This window comes from Aulonocara stuartgranti, assembly GCF_965226115.1.
Source record: "Aulonocara stuartgranti genome assembly, chromosome: 15".
Taxonomy (NCBI): Eukaryota; Metazoa; Chordata; class Actinopteri; order Cichliformes; family Cichlidae; genus Aulonocara; species Aulonocara stuartgranti.
Window position 1 is genome coordinate 5,313,050 of NC_138951.1, and position 16,727 is coordinate 5,329,776.

At 41.3% G+C, this 16,727-nt stretch overlaps 1 protein-coding gene across 5 annotated transcripts in view; it reads right to left on the bottom strand.

Moving 5' to 3' along the window:
- Nucleotides 1–16,727, bottom strand: part of LOC309688687 (MAM domain-containing glycosylphosphatidylinositol anchor protein 2) — a 201,327-nt gene that overhangs the window by 54,997 nt on the left and 129,603 nt on the right. For 3 of the 5 annotated variants that reach the window (XM_082504586.1, XM_082504585.1, XM_082504582.1), the window contains exon 9: nt 7,565–7,885. In XM_082504586.1, coding sequence (XP_082360712.1) covers nt 7,565–7,885 — 321 coding nt within the window. The remainder of the gene's footprint in view (nt 1–7,564; nt 7,886–16,727) is intronic. The other 2 variants (XM_082504584.1, XM_082504583.1) reach the window with 1 other exon arrangement.

Genomic DNA, 16,727 nt, shown 5'->3' on the forward strand with positions numbered 1-16,727 from the left:
ACCCAGAACAACATTAAAGCACTGCCGGCTTCACATGTCTCCGTTAAGGCCAGAGTTCATGATTCAACAATAAGAAAGAGACTGAGCAAGAGAAGAATTGAAGGAGAAAAACACTGCTGACCAAAAATGTCTCACATTTGCCAAAAAAACATCTTGATGATCCCAGAAACCTTTAGGAAAATATTCTGTGGACTGAGGAGACAAAAGCTGAACTTTCTGGAAGGTTTGAGTGCTGTTACACCTGGAAAAGGAACATCATACCAGCAGTAAAATATGGTGGTGGTAATGTGATGGTCTGGGTCTGTTTAGCTGTCTCGGGACCTGGAAGACTTGCCGTGGTAAATGGAGCCATGAATTTTGGCGCCTACCAAAACATCTTGAAGGAGAATGTTCGGCCATCTGTCTGTGACCTCAAGCTGAAGCACACTCGGGTTCTGTACCAGGACAAGGATCCAAAACACAACAGGAAGACCACCTCTGAATGGCTTACGAAAAACAAAATGAAGACTTTGGAGTGGCCTATTCAAAGTCCTGACCTGAATCTGATTGAGATGCTGTGGCATGACCCTAAAAAGGCAGTTCATGCTCTAAAACCCTCTGATGCGGCTGAATTACAGCAATTCTGCATGGATAAGTGGGCCAAAATTTCTCCACAGTGCTGTAAAAGATTCGTTGCCAGTTGTCACAATTTTGAAACTGCATTTTGTGTTTACTTGGGTTAACACACACACACACACACACACACACACACCACTGTTGTTCTCTCATTATGCTACTAATATAGGTCTTAATAGCACATCTAAATTTATTGCAATTTAAGCATAGACAAACTAGACAAACCAGAAGAGGATTATGTGACATCGCAAGCGCTAACTGCTCAGATATTACTGATATGTTAGGCCCCAGTCACACAGGACTAGATACCAGCTGGCAGCGTTCTGGCAATATTTGGTCACCAGGGATAAATATGTATTATCGAATTGGTGAGTCATTGTTGGGGGTTGCTGGCTAGGTGAAATCAGTCCCAAAGAGGTGTTACCCTAAAAGATTCCTTGTGATGCCTTGGTTAAAAATTTTTTGCATGCAACATGCAGATAGAAATACCCGTAAACACTTGCTAACTTCCAGCTGGTTGGCAGTAAGACTTAATAAAGTGGAATGCAAACTGGAAACGGAGAATGATTGATAAGCACAACTTGTAATTTAAAGGAGAACATTCTCAATTTCCAGTTTGTGCTGCACATTCACTGCAAATGCAAACCATTAGCAACTGAATGTGACAGGTGAGACCTGAGTCTGGGAACCGCCCCTCAAGGGCAGAGCTGGTCTTTGCCCCTTCATAAGATCAGGTGTGGGCAATTAGCTATCCTCTAGCGAACCTGAAGCTGTGAGTGCTTGGTCCAAGCTGGGCAAGTTGGTGTTTTTAATTCCTTTCTATAAAAGCCTGATGCGGGTCCCACTAAACTTCTGTTAGAATGGTGGGAAACATTGCGTTCCTGTGAGAGTAGTGGACTTCACCACCACTGACCCACATTTATTAGGGTGTGACGCAAACTTGTGGACAGAGTACCGAGCTGCTGCTTTGCCAAGTGGATTTCTGGCTGCGGGCAAAGGACCCGACACGTCACTGAATTTTAAACTGTTTTAACCTGGTGTAATTCGACAGACTGACTGCTGCGGCTGTCGATCATGTTTGTTTCTTGTTTTATTTTTCTGTATCAGTAGGCACCACAGATATTGATTCTTTTAGTGTTTTAACCCTTTTAATATATATATATATATATATATATATATATATATATATATATATATATATATATATATATATATATATTATTGTCGCAGACGGTGAAGGCGCTGCGTGGAAAGCAAATCCTTTTTTTGTCTCGCCGCTTTTGCATGCACAGCGGTGGGCCTGAGTGAAGACGGCACTGAAAATTTGCCTTTTTCTATAGTGTCTTTCCCATTTGGGGTTATGTGTGAGTTGCCGTCCCTTTTTAACCTCGATTTGTTCTTAAACGGTTCCCCGCAGCGCTTATCCTACAATCATACAGTTTTATCGTTTTTATTAAAGTAAAGTTTTTAATTGTTTTTAGGTGCTGCTGTTATACTGTTACTTTTATTTTGTATTGAAAGTAAAACCCTTTTTAACTGACTGTGCGCCTACGGCTCTGTCCTATTTTAAATAGGTACCTATCACGAGTCACAAACGGTAATTTGCTGGTGTCCAAAGCATTTGCAAGGAGGTTTTTCGTGCAGCAATTTTACCTGGCAACTGCTAGTCAACTCTAATATGTACACATTTTTCCTTACTATGACGTCACTAGGCCTGACTGCTAAAGCTCAGCCATGCAGGGGCTTCAGTAATTAATTTCACAGCAACTTCTATTAACATTCAGCAAACACTTGCCAACCAGTTGGGTAATTTCCCCCTTGCGACTTGTCGTTATCAGGTGGTTGCTGATTGACTTCTGGGCCTGTGTGACTGGGACCGTAGCCACGGGGAGAAGATAATGACTAGTAAACATGCTATTCTAGTGAAAGCTAACATGTTTGAAGATCAAGGGCATACTGGAATTATGCCATGATGATATAGTTATATGATATAGTTTTTTTTTTTTTTTTTTAACCAGTGCAGGGGAAAAAATGGGTAAAAAACAAATGCCTTATACATTGGATTAGTTTTAGGTCATTAGATTAAGTCTTTGCTTTCATATAACACATCATATTTGATCTCCATAGGCAGTGATTTAAATAACAGTATCTGAGAGATTAGAAAGGCAATGTGTTGAAAAGATTTCAACACTGAAAATGTGGAAAAAAAAGTTGCTGAATCTGTTCAAACACCATTTTTTGTAAGGAGCCAGTTTCCAGAAAGGTTAAAATGTATTGTTATCCTTCATTGATATAGATGTTTGCGATGTTAAAAGCAGAATATTTACTTACAGTAGTGGAGTAGATACCTCCCTACATTTATTGTTTGAACTTACATGTGACATACCAGCGTTCAATTCAGAAAAATGTGACATTTTATACAACTTCAGCAGCTGTACGTGGGCGTATAAAAGCAAAACAAAAGCCTTGGGCTCAGATGCAACGAAAAGCGTTCTTGTGGGAGAATAACCTTTGTAGCATAGCATGCTTCAATATGAAGTCTTGATGGAGCAAAAAAGCATTCATTAGGAAGTCAAACAGATATATATGGAATATAAAATGATAACCCTGATTTATAATGAGCCTCTGTGTTGAATAATGTAGGGGACGCTTCTCTGCATCAGTACGCCTTACTTCCCTCATGCTACAGCCGCTGCAATCAAAAAATGAACTTGCGCACCATCTGCATTAGCATATTGTTATTAAAACATAGGGATAATTTATGAACCTAAATATACAATTAATGATAATCAATGTAGATTTTTTAGCGTGACGAGTGGCCTGGTGATCCACTAATAGGTTTAGCTCACTCAGTAACCAAGTTATAAATTATTCTGTCAAAGCCGTGCACAGGCTTCTGTTTACAACCTACATATTCACTGACCTTTTCTGGTGCGGATTCGATGCGCCTGATCAATTCAATATTGTTCCACAAAAAGGGTTATTAAAATTTCATCCCCAAATGCGTGGTGTGAGCACTGCTGTAATGTAAAAGATTAATCTGCTGGTGTTAAGTTGGCGTTAGGCTAATGTGAGTCGCTCTAAAATGATTCACATTAGAGTGGGCCTCAGGGGCCGGCATTGCAGCCCTTCTTGATGCAGAAAGGAAAATTAATTAAAAACAATAATCGTGTAATTCTGCTCATTACTTTTGCCCAGGCTGTAACTTCTTTATCCCACTGTGTCTTTTTGATGTGTGTCAGATAGTCAGGTGCTTGCTCAAGGGGACTTCTGCACGGTTGCATCAGGCAGGTGTCATGGGCAACGCAAGGAGCAACAGAAGGGAAGCCTGGATAAAAGATTCCTGTGCATCTGGGCCGAAGTAGAACTTGATAACTCACTCTGACAGACAGTGGTATCTAGGACAGAAGACCACTCTATACCTCTTCGTTTTCCATTTCTTTTTGCTTCTTCACTTCCTCTCTCTCAAGTCCCTGGACCATGCCAAGTCAGTTTGACTAAGAACATTAGGGTGTCACAGCTTGGGATTTGGCGTTTGCAATTCTATTAGAGCGTCGACTCTAAAGGCAAACGTCTTCCATTCCCTCTACCTCTCCTCCTGGCGTCGCCTCTGCCAGCCAACAGATGCAGGTTTTTACATATCAAAGCTGTTGACTTGCCAGAGTCATTTCTTCACGCCTCTAATGCTCTTTGCTTCAGAGGACTGTACCTCGGTCCCTTGATCAAGTTACTAAACGCGGCTTTGCACATGGCTCACCACCAAAGGCGGGTGGCTCACGCTGGGACCTGGAAATGCAGGCGAGAAAAGCATCTCAGAGGGATTGGCTTGTGCTTACACACCATGAGACAGGCCAAGTGAAAGAAGGGAGGGGGCATACCGACAGGCGTATGGAGGAAACAACAAAAGCCGGGCCAGACCGTGTTAATAAAGTAAATTCTTAAGTGGAGAAAGACGATCAAAGGTCCATGTATTTGGCAAATGCAATCCACAGCGTGCACTGAGGTGTACACAGGGTGGACGCGTTTCCCCAATATGCTCAAAGTGTGTCAAAGCAATCCAACAGTTCAAATGCAGATTGTTTGTGCTTTTGAAACTTAGGCTTTGATGCCAACTATTAATAAGTAAAAAGACTGACAAACAGAACTAGCTCTGAAGCAGGAACATGGCAGATTGATTTATCAATACCGAAGCCCTAATAAGTCTCTTCATTATGTGTTCTCCTTTGAAGATGGAGAACAGATGAAAGTGTTGTATGACATCAAGAACTGTAGCATCAGAGAGGTACTTTATTAAAATAATACTAGATAATGAGAGATAATTGCATTCTCAGAATAAATTGTGTTGAAAGGAACAGATAGAATTATCTGGAGTGAATTGATGCGCTTCACTGCGAGTCTTATACTGCGTGTGTCGATGACGCAACTCCATGCCAAGGCAAATCCATGTTTGAGAAGGAGTAGATTTAAAGGCATGCGTGTCTTTAAGCTGAGGTCTCGGAGTCTCGGTTTCCCCCTCCTTGCCTCTTGAGGCATGTCTTCTCCATCTGAGTGTCCCTAACAACAGTCACTCTCTGCAAGTGACCCTTCTGCCACAGTTGCACATACAGAGGGGAGAAAGCAGCAGCAGCTTGTGATAAGAGATGACCTTTCATGGTTGGATGTCAGAGGTGAGAAATACTGCCTGAAAGCATGTGTGATACTGACCTCGACTCTGAGATGGGGTCATTCAGAGGTTATAGAACTTCCGCTTGTTATGTTAAAAATATTGGCAAAGCTTTTAATGTATTTTTTAACATCTTTATCATATTGGACTTAACTGGGGCCTACTCTAGAACCCTGGGTCTTGCCTTGAGATCATCGGTCATCCCAGACAGCTCATCAACTAGTCATACATGTGTATATGTGGTTAGTGAGTGTTCCTGGAGGTTGCTGACTGTAGCCAGGTGAAATTGGTCATAAAGCAAGTGCTGCATTCAAAAAAACTTCTATGTGATTTCTTGGGCCACACATTGCCTGTCGCGTGTATATTAATTGTTTTACTTATGAGATAGCTTTATGATTGCACTGTAACAGTTTTGGCATTTTTATTATTATTACAAACAAGGATTTAGATATTTGTAATTTTTTTTCATTACAGTGGTAAAATACACCTTTGTCTTGATTTTGTTGATAAACTCTGGTCATGACAGCGGCATCTTATTTACTTTAATAACCCACAGTGTTAAAGAATGTGGCCCAGGTACAGCCAGCAGACTGTATGTTTTAGGTTATGTGTTAGATACTGCATCTTTTACAGTGACATGTATTTTGCTTAATTTCATGCATACTATTTAAAAGTATTATTGGCAAAAAGACTAACCCAATTTAAACAGATCAAATTTAAATGTGTCAGAGCTTTTAAGTAGTTACTGATTTGCGGATGAAGTTGTAACATTTGAATATGAAGCAAAAGCAGAAAGAATTAATTCTGTCATGTTGACCAGAAAGCTTCAGCTTATTTGCCATAAGCTGATTTCTGGTGAGAGGGAAAAGCTGCATTATCCATTTTTGAACTATTAATAAATGAATAACAAATAAATAAAATACCTGGCTTTGCTTGTTGAATTTTGGATTCAACTATTTATTTGGTTCCAAAACACTGCCCTTGCGTGAGACAGCAGATCCAGTGAATGCTGCTAATTAATAAAAAGCATCTCAGAGTTTAAATCCGTTGTTTACTTTTCGGTGTCAGACTTGGGTTTGTGGGAAAGCCACTAACCTTTGATACGAGCTGTCATTGCTGCATAATCAATTCAGCCCCAAATTTAAGACAGTCTTCTTCAAAGCGCATCAAAACTTCATTAACTCTCTTAATACAGACAAGGCTGTAACAGCTAAGCTGAAATGTGAACGCTACAGAAAAAGTACAATAAAACTCTTAAATAACTGAGGGTAAAGTGTGGCGCTAAGAAAACAGCAGCTGAACTTCCTCTTCAAGCAAAATATCAGTAGTTGCTTGGGTAAACTTCTGTAGTTTTCTCTTTGGCAGGTCCAGTGTTGACAATACTTGATATATGCACCAAATTCAGTGTAATATATTTCACAATGTGCTTTAAAACAGCTGTGTTGCTGCTTAGGTTCCTTTTAGGTAAAGGAGTGAATGCATTATTTGAAACAGAAGAATGTATGGATTAACTAAGTGGGCCATGGAGAAAACAATGGAAGCCATGAGAGTTTATCCATTTCCTATGATAACTTGCCAGCGACTGGTAAGCACCCAGCATGGATGGCTTTCATTTCCTTCTTATCCATCTTCCCCTCTTTCTTTGGTGGAGAAAAACCTCCCCGAATCTTCAGTGAGTGACACTTCTTTCAATTCCTGGTGCTCATCCAAAATATTCGATTTGGATGTCCATAAATGAAGACGAAATGAATACCAGTGGGAACAAATTAGCCGGTCACTAATTAGCTCTTAAGCTAATGCTGAATGTCATGTGTTAAAGGAGGGTAAAGGAGTGTCAATGAATGGTGGTGGCACACAGTCTTCAGGTCATCACACAAACACACATCCAGGCCCTTTCAAATGGGGGCATCAGCATCAAGAGCTTTGTGTCTCAGTAAATATTAGTTCTGCTCAGCTCGCACTCAGCAGATAAAGTCCTCAGTGTGGGAGGCGGAGTCAGAGCAGTTTCCTCTTAGACCTGACGGAGGGTACCAGGGGACTAGACTAATTTTACAGCCTTCAGAAAGAAATTGGATGGGTGCAAATGAAAAGAAATGGGTGAATGTTCAATTCTGGTCACACTGGACTAGAATAATTACACGGTATACAAAAGAAAATACATCACAGTAACAAATGGTGCACCACATGTACAAACACATTATTTCACTGCTACAAGTTATACCACAAAAATGCATTTCCCCACAAATTTAGACACATATAGAAAATACCCACAGTCTGTCAACTCACATTGTACAATCAGCTCCACTATGGCCTCCCGGGGCTTCACGTTGAACCCATTATACTGGCTGGTCTGGCAGCGGTACGAGCCCGTCATCTCCCTGGACACATTAACAATACGCAGCACGCCGTCGTAGCTCTCCATCTGCATGCTGCCGTCTGGCATGGGCGCTTCCTTATCCGCTCGCGACCACAGGATGATCGGCTTGGGCTTCCCTGAAACAAGGCACTCCAGCTCCACTGTGTCACCCTCGCGGGCCACCAGGGGAGACTTGCCCCGTGGGACTGTCAGGTTGGGGGGAACTAAGAAAGAGAAAAACAAAGGAGGGACTGATATGGGGCTCTAGAAAGTCAGCAGGCGGGGTAAGAGGAAATAGTCAACTTGGGGAAAGTTGTGGCGAAAAAGGTATGGAGGGGGAAGCGAATGAGCATCCAAAGTTGCGATGGCAATGAAGCGGCATCTCAGCAACATACACAGCTTTTATGGAAGCACCATGCGGATATTAGCAACAGTAATGTCTAACGGCTGGGACTAGACAGTCTGAACATGTACTCTACGCAAAACCACCACGAAGGACAGCAGTGAGAAGGTTTAATGCTATCAAGCAATGGCAAAGGATGAACAATGCAATGAGCGGACAAGCAAATTCTAAATAGTTAATGACAGCCTTTATTAGCTAAACAAGTCCAGGTACTAAAAAGACTAAGGAATGTAGACCATGCAGTAAACTACAGAGTAAGAGTTCTGTTTGCACATCCACTCTGAATGCATGAAGATCAGGCAGATTAGGCCTCACAAGGGATTAGTCCAGTGAAATCTAAGACATAGTTCACAATCAGCGCAGCAACCGATGTTCAACTGGATTGAATAAAACAGTTACAAAATAAACATGCAGAGGAGAAAAGTAAGACATGATATTTATATATATATATGTATATAAAAAAAAAGCAAACCAGCAGTTCAACAGTTTGTAAAGCACTCCTGTTGCCTTTGATGCCAGGAGTTAGATTGATTCCAAGCTTGTGTTTATACATGATTGTGGGTCATTGTAAATCACAAAACCGAGAGAAGAGATTTCCTTGTAACTACAAAGTCTTGATCTTCATATGAGCTATCCTTACACTTCTAATACACTCTCAGCAGTAGCAGCACTGGCATTACAATCAACAGCCAAACAGCATTGTTACTTTCACTGTCACATTTTCATCATCTCCTCACTTTCCCATCACAAAACTATTTTTCTGAGACGTTTTCCACAGCTAAAATCACTTTAACATTCATAGTTGCATCATCGCAATCAATCGTCACAGCTTTTTACTTCCCTACCCTCCTCCTATCCTAGTCGTGCAACCACTCAGTCTCAATCTAGCACCCCATAATTTAGAGCATTTACAAGAGAACCCTCCCAAAGGTGATGCAGCACTGAGCCTGGCCATGTAACAAAAATATGACCCAATAAATAGATACCTGCCTTTTTTACAACAGGTATTTTAGAGTCTGGGTGAGTGCAAACAATTAATAATAAAAAAGAGGAAGAAGAAGATTTGCAGATATCCTTGAGTGTGTTTATGTGTGCATCTGTCTTTTCTAAGTGTGGAAGGCAGGAAATCTAGCAGGTTGGATCAAATAGTCTGGTTCCTCACCAAGCATGCTGGCCAAGTAAATTTGTTTAATTAGTAAACCTGGCAAATTGCGCCGGCTCCTAGAGTGCTGTGTATGTGTATAAGTGTGTTCATATGCGAGTCCAAATCATCAACAGACTCCAGCTCTGTTTTGTAGCACTGTTCCGAAAAATAGTTTACAGCCAGCAATTTGAGGAGTGAAAATCTTCTCAGCAATGATGAAACCGTGTCGTGCTTCCCTGATGATTTTCGAATCACTGTCATTCTGCCCAAACAATGCTGCAGCTGGAATGGAGTCAAGCCACATTGGAGTTTCACAGTGATGAAATCACCAGCAATCTCACGAAAACGAAACAGAGTCCAGCTATATTTCTTTGAACCCCATTTTTTGTGTGGGTAAGAGGTGAGAATCCTGCAGACGTTTCACTGCTCCAGCTCCAGGTCAGATTCCTTTTGTCCTCCCCCCAGAGTCTTGGATAAATTATCACACTGTCAGAAACAAGGCAATCTCACGATCCTCAAGTATTAGGTTGTGCCTTTTAAAGACTCTGTGGCACTCTAAAATTAGCTCATTGTTGATAGCTCGGCAATTATGACCAAGAATTGAATAAATGCTGTAAACAGGGCATGCTGTCAGACAATCTTATTCGTGGATTTTTTTTCTTTTAAGAATGAGAACAAAGCTGCAATTATTAATTGATTTAAAAACTGGAACTAAACAATATTTAGTCTAATCTAGTCTAGTCAATGTTTGGAGTAATGTGATAAACATGCTAGCAAATGCGTGCCCACTTCCATGAGGCACGGAGAAATAAATGGGCTACAGAATCAAAACAATGAGCTGAAAAATACTAAAAAATACTAACATTCTGTAGAGTTGGATGATAATTCTCTATGATAACATCACAGTACTTTCATTTTCTGTCATTCCAATAACATCTATTACTACAGTATCTGGATAACAGGTTTTGATTACTGTAATACAAGAAATGAAAAGCTATTACCTAACTCCGCACATAAACCAGATCATGAGCCAGTGAATACCAAAAAAACATGATGGTGTGATTTGCATGAAATAATGAAGTCTGGTCATTCATAGATAAAATACTGGCATTGTGTTTGGCACTACAGAAAAAAAAAGGCCCTCCACAGAGCCAGTGGTGGCGGACCCTCATTTCATCCTTGCACATTTGCTGATTTTTTTTATTCACACAATGTCTCAATTTTAACAGCAAAGGTTTAAATCCACTTTGCTATTCAGAGCATTTCCTTGGGTTAAAACAATGAAGTAGTGAGTTTGAAAGGACAGGAGAGGAGCAGCAAGCATCCATTAGAGTGTGGAGGAGAGGTTTATTCACCGAGTTGCCATCATTACACCTGGCCTCTCCACTGCCTAGATTAGGCAGGCAATTACAGTTTGTCTACCTGTTGGGTTTGGCAACACAAATACTGGCTATCAGCTGCCATTGTCTCTCCTCACACCACAATGAAAAAAAAAAAACAGACAGGCATACACGCACTCAGAAACTCGCACATCCTTCTCTCTTGCTTACTCTGTACATTACTCTTCCTCTTGCTCTCTTTTTTCCAAGTGAACACCCTGCCTCAGTGTTTGAGTCTGACCACTGCGATGCTCAGTGTGGAAGGGAGCCTGCTACTGGTTTTCACTGTGCTCTCATTGTGCCAGAGCCATCCAAATGCCAGTGATGCCTGCAAGGCATGCCCGCTGTGTGCGTACGTCTTTGCAGCGCGCGTGCGTCCGCGCGGTTAATGTCTCTGCACGTGCACATGTGCACGTATCGCTCACTGCTTCTCTCCTCACCCACGGGTGACACCATGCTGTGATCCTGCCTCAGTTCCTCAATGAGATGCGATGCTTCTTCTCTTTGCTACTGAGCAAAAACACTGTGCGTATGTATCTGTAGGTTTATGGGTTAAATCAAGATAGGACCTTCTAGTCTGGCCTCAGCACTGCGCTGAAACGATCCTTCAAATGTAGCTTTTAATTATGATCCATCAGCACTGCAGCAGACGCAGAACAACATGAGCTAACTGCAAAAAGGTAGAAATAACTGGCACTTTGAATTTTCTTACAGCGACAGGATCCAGAGTGATGTTTTAGAGAATAAACATTCCCACTGCCCCCTTTTTTCGGGTAAGTGCTATGACATCACTCCTCATCACCATGGCAACATAGTGCTCTCGACTAAACCAGGTCCTGCAGTGTGTGTGTGTGTGTGTGTGTGTGTGTGTGTGTGTATGCATGCATGCATGAGACTGTGTGCTCAGACAGCTTGAGGCCAATGAGTTGGTCACAATGTGACAGGACTCTGTTCCTCAGAGTCCTGATGCTCTGGGGACAGAGTGAAGAGTCCCATAGGTGCACTGTGGACATGTTTTTGAATCTGTGTGTTTCTGTGTGTCTGTTTTGGGGGAGGCTGTATCTACACCCTGAGTCGCTGAAGTGCAATAAATATACACAGATGTGTTAAATTTGGAAGAGTGCACCCACAGACTGCTGTGACACAGCAGTGACAAGACTGACATAACAATGTGTGCGCGTTTGTGTGTGTGTGTGTTTTGAGCTCTGTGACATTCCCCTGAGATTTCATAACCTACAATCAATCTCAAAAACTCTTCACATGGATCAGACTGTAGCACAGCAGATTTTATACCAGTGCCTTCTTTTTTTTTGTTTAACCAACAAAACAGAATAAAAGAAATGTCCAGTCTAAAAACAAATGCATGCAACCACTTTTCTACTGCTAAGCAGGGAACAACTCCCATGGATGGCCCACAGTTTATGTAAATTGCTCAAGGGGCCTTCACAGTAGTTAATGAGGGAGGGAGAGTGTTTCTTATTCATGTTTCTCAGATTTTCCCAGCTGCACGGGGAGGTGATTTCCCAGATGGTCACCTCCATAAAGCATGACTGCAGGTGTTGCGGTGGAGGCTATAGGCAGGTACACTGAGCACAAATGCAGCAAGTTATCTCATCTTATTCAAATATGTTGTACTCTGAAAACAATCTGAGCTATGGATACACCCCTGCTATCCAACGTCTCCAAACATCCACATAAGCGTGTTTATTAACAAACTGAAGTTTTTATTTGCGCTGACACTTTGGGCACCGGTAATCTACCACAGGAACATCACAGGTGCTGTGCTGACATATTGCGCCCAGCGCCATTGTAGAAGTGGCATCTATTGTTGTCATATGGTGGATTTCTCAGGACAGTGTCCCAGCTGTGGGACAGCTGGTAAGCCCCTTCATCGCAGTTCATCGCTCACTGTTAGTCTATTGGGTCGTTCATCCAGTTTTGGGGATTGGTTCCTGTGTGCAGTTTATAATTTCATTTTCAAACCTTGAATTAATGAATTTTCGATTTTAGATGTGAATGCTCTACAAGACCAAAGACAAACTTGTTATTCAGGCCATTTGCTCAGTTGGAAAGATTTCTATCTGTCACGTGACATTGCCTCAGCATACTGAAGGTGATGGAGCTGGGATCTGCATTAAAATGATATATGCAATTTAGATCTTTAATGAAAAAATACAACCAAATAACTAACTGCTCTCTAGGGATGTAAATAAATGGTCAACTCAGCAGAAAATGAATGTACTGTTCAATTTCGTTCCACCTCATGTTAACATGTGATGCGAATGACAAATAAAGCTCCTTGAATCCTTGAAAGCTCTGCTGTAGGTGGTCATATGAACCCTCCCTTTGAAGCTACTACCCCTCACAGTGTTTATAACATAATTATAAAGTGACTTTTCACGCTGAATTGTTCAAATAATTTTTAAAAATAATTTAAATATATGTTAATAGCCTGTTTTGTTGCTCTCCTCTGACCTGTGTTTCACAGTGTGTACCTCTTTTGCTGTGCTTTGCTCCAAACAGACACATGTGGAGTCAAGCAAAGCAGAGACCTGTGAAATGAAGGCACTATCAGTTAAGTTTATGACAACTCATCACTATCTGTATGCTTTATTTTGTAGTATGCTGCATTACAATCTGATGGCCAGAGCACAGTATCATCTGTTCTTTTAAGCAAAGCCAACCTGATTTGGTGGAAGGAAAAAAAAAGAAAGCGACTGGGTGGCTTACTGTGGCCTATCAGTGCTGGGGATGGTTATTTATTTATTTTTACTCTTGTGTAAACAACCTTTCTGGTTATAAGTGATACGAAGGTTGAATTATGTGTGCCATAAAGCTTTTCAAACCAAAGTGCAAGTGCTAGCTCGTATGGCTCACTAGATTACCAGTAGTAGCTAAGCAATCACACGCATAATTCATTTCATGCATTAAGCTTATGGAGTTAGAAAGTCCTGTTATTGACAAGAACATTCACTGTGTAGTATTTCTCAACTGCCAATGAGCTGTTACAGGATGAAGTGAGAGGTCAAACCAATGTTAGCAGCTCTCTCAGGTTCTTTGTTAAATAGGGAGCTTAATGCTCCAGCAACTACACTTAAACCTGCTACCAAAAGCCTAGCACAAGACTAAACATTTTGCCACTTTTCTACACAGATTATTGGCCAGTAACCTTGAGTGTTTTCAACCACCTAAAAACCGTTTACAGTAGTTAAAGAGACAGCAAATTACAGCTGATAACTCTGCTCATATGGCTGATATTGTAGAAAAAGTAGTAATATTGCCATCGTTACCGAGGTGGTACACTACGTGAAAACATGTATTGGACAATACCTGTTAAGTTTTGAATTCATGGGTTTTCAGTTCCATTGCCACAGATGTGTAAAATCACGCCATGCAGTCTGACAAATATTTGTGAAAGAGCAGTTTGAACTTTTTCACCCTGTAGTTGAGTCAGGATGCAGACCAGGTTTCTCTTTATAAGGGTCAGGGAATTTGCTGCTAAAACAAGCACATCAGAGTGGTCAACAGCCAGCAGTCATGTTGTCCCTATTAGAATCACATGTGGCACAGTCCTTTAGATGATGGCAGATCATGACAAATCAGAGTCAAAAAGACGACATTGTGCATAAAAGGAGTACACACAGAGAGCGGCGGGCCCCCCCTGCGCGTCTGATGACTCAAATTTTGTTGTAGAAAAAGGCTTGAACACTGTGTTTATTAAACCAACTCATTTCTTAATCAACTGAGCACTTGAAATTGATTTGCTTAATTAATTAACTGCAGTAATTCTTAAGATTGACAGAGACACTGGGTGGTGCCAGGATTTCAGGTGTGAGCAGGTTGCTAATTGAGGGACTCATCAAAGGCGGATTTATCACCCGCGCAAAAGGGGTGACTTTCAGTCATGATACTTCGTTTGTGATCAATCATGACGGTGATTTGTTGAATAAAAAAAAGTATCAAATGGGAGTCAAGGAAGCACAACTGTTTAAAAGATCCAAATGTAATTTAGGTTCCACTATTTTGATAATTACAATTCTGCTTTTTAGCGATTAGCTAAGTGGCTATCTGTGATCAAAATTAGCTTTAAATGTCAGAAATAAATCTGTAATTACTCGGCACGCTATTAAAATTTTATCTCTTAAATGTCCCACAGGTATTTCCGGTCTGAGTCCAAATAACATTTCAGAATGACAGTAATCACGTCATCTAACATAATCCAGCAAGACATAAACACACATTTTACACACAAGTTAATGAAAGGATTCATTTGCTTGTTCCTGTTAGAAGTTTATGGCATGTTTTACACTAATGCTCGTAACTCTTTTCAGCTGTTCACTTATCCCGTGGTTCTTAATCTTGACAGTATCCAAAGGGGAAGTCTGTGTCCTCGTTTTCAGACACTCATAAATAAGCATTAGCACCGCAATCTCCGGCAGCTCCGGCGAGGAAAGAAGCTGCTTATTTAACGAGTGTGTGAAGACGGTAAACTGCTTATTACTGCCGTTTTGCAAAAAGGGAGAAAATCGAGAAATTTGTGCTCGTCGAAGGTTGAAAGAATGGAAAAATAATAGTTTTCACTTTAATCAATGCATCCTGTGGAGTGGTCTCTGGCTAAGCGCTGGTTTCGAATCTGGAACTAGAGGCAGTGTTGGAACAGCCAGCAAGTGTGACATTGTTCAGAGAAGAGATACTTTAAAGCTCAAATGCTTTCCAATCACTTCCCCTGTACGAAACCTTGGCAAACCTGTGGTAATCTCCTCTAAACACTTTTATTAAGACTTCTAATTGCAGCTCAGGCTTTCTCCCTTCAGGAAAACAGGCAGAGGCACAGAAAAAGGGCTTATTCACCCCACAACAGGCTGCAGGCGCAAGGCGAGGCAGAGGCACAAGGCGCTTTAGTACACGGCAGCTATACAATGGCGCTCAGCTGAGACATTTCTCTGATTTGTGGCATCAATCTCGCTGAAAGAAACACGGCATCCTTTAGCAAACAGCCCAGTCACATCCAGGTAAAGCAGCAGGAATTTTAACCGGCAGAAACAAAATTCAGTATGTTATTTCCTGTGACAGGAACAGCTACTACAGCGCAACTCTTTCATACTATTTCATACCCACACATTCGACCGGAACAATGAAAGCTTAAGAAGCAATCAAATCTAAGCCTTAAGGAAAGCTTTCATTTCATATGATCACAAAAGAGCCAGTCATTTCCGTGGTTATTTCCTCAGTCAGACGGCGGTGTTCTACTTATTTATTTATTTAGTTTTTTTGCACATTAAAGGATCTGTGTTAATGCACTGGCATCGCCCAGGCACTCGGAAAGAAGAGAATGTGCTACTTAAAAGATAATGAGGAAACAATCTTGGCAGATGCGATTGATCCCACTGTTTTATAGCACAGGGATTATCAAAGGATTATCTAACAATAATTATGCACACAAGGTCGACACATTGCTTTCATGTTCACGCTGAGAGTGGCAGCCAGGTGTGTGTGATAGAAAAATAGTACAGTGAAAATGGGTAAGGCTGCGCGAGGGTGTAAATGTGGCTATCACCGTGTAGGCATATGTGTGTAAAAAGGGGACGTAAAGCTTGCTGGCAACCCGATCATCAAAACATCGCACAACCCAACAGTCACTTATCAGCACAGAACACATGCCAGGAAATTCAAAGCAAGAAAAAAGAGATATCTACAATGCCAGCAGCAACACCAACTCATGGGATTCCCCTCCACCCACCCTCTACATCCCCACCCCTCGAACGGAATCTGGAAGTTTGGGATGAGCCGAGGACAACCAGGAAACTCCCTCTTGGTGTCTGCGGGGTGTGGATATAAGGGGTGATTTCTCCCAGTGGAGTTAATTGCTGATCAACACACCTTTGCAGCTCATTCACTGACCTCACATATACAACACAGATAGCACAGATAAAGACGAGCATTCCTGTGATATCACATGCATGAATGTATAATTGCTTTTTCTCTCTAACCACTGCATTCGGCTATTACTGCAAAACCTCCAGGGGATAAGAAAGCACAAAAGGTATTGTTAGCTTTACTAAATGTGCTTCGTAGCAATCTTTTAATAAATCGGTCTCTGTTCTGTTGTCCGTGAAACAGTAGCTTTTTTTTTCTTTTTGGATTTTGATTGATGTTAAAATCTAAAA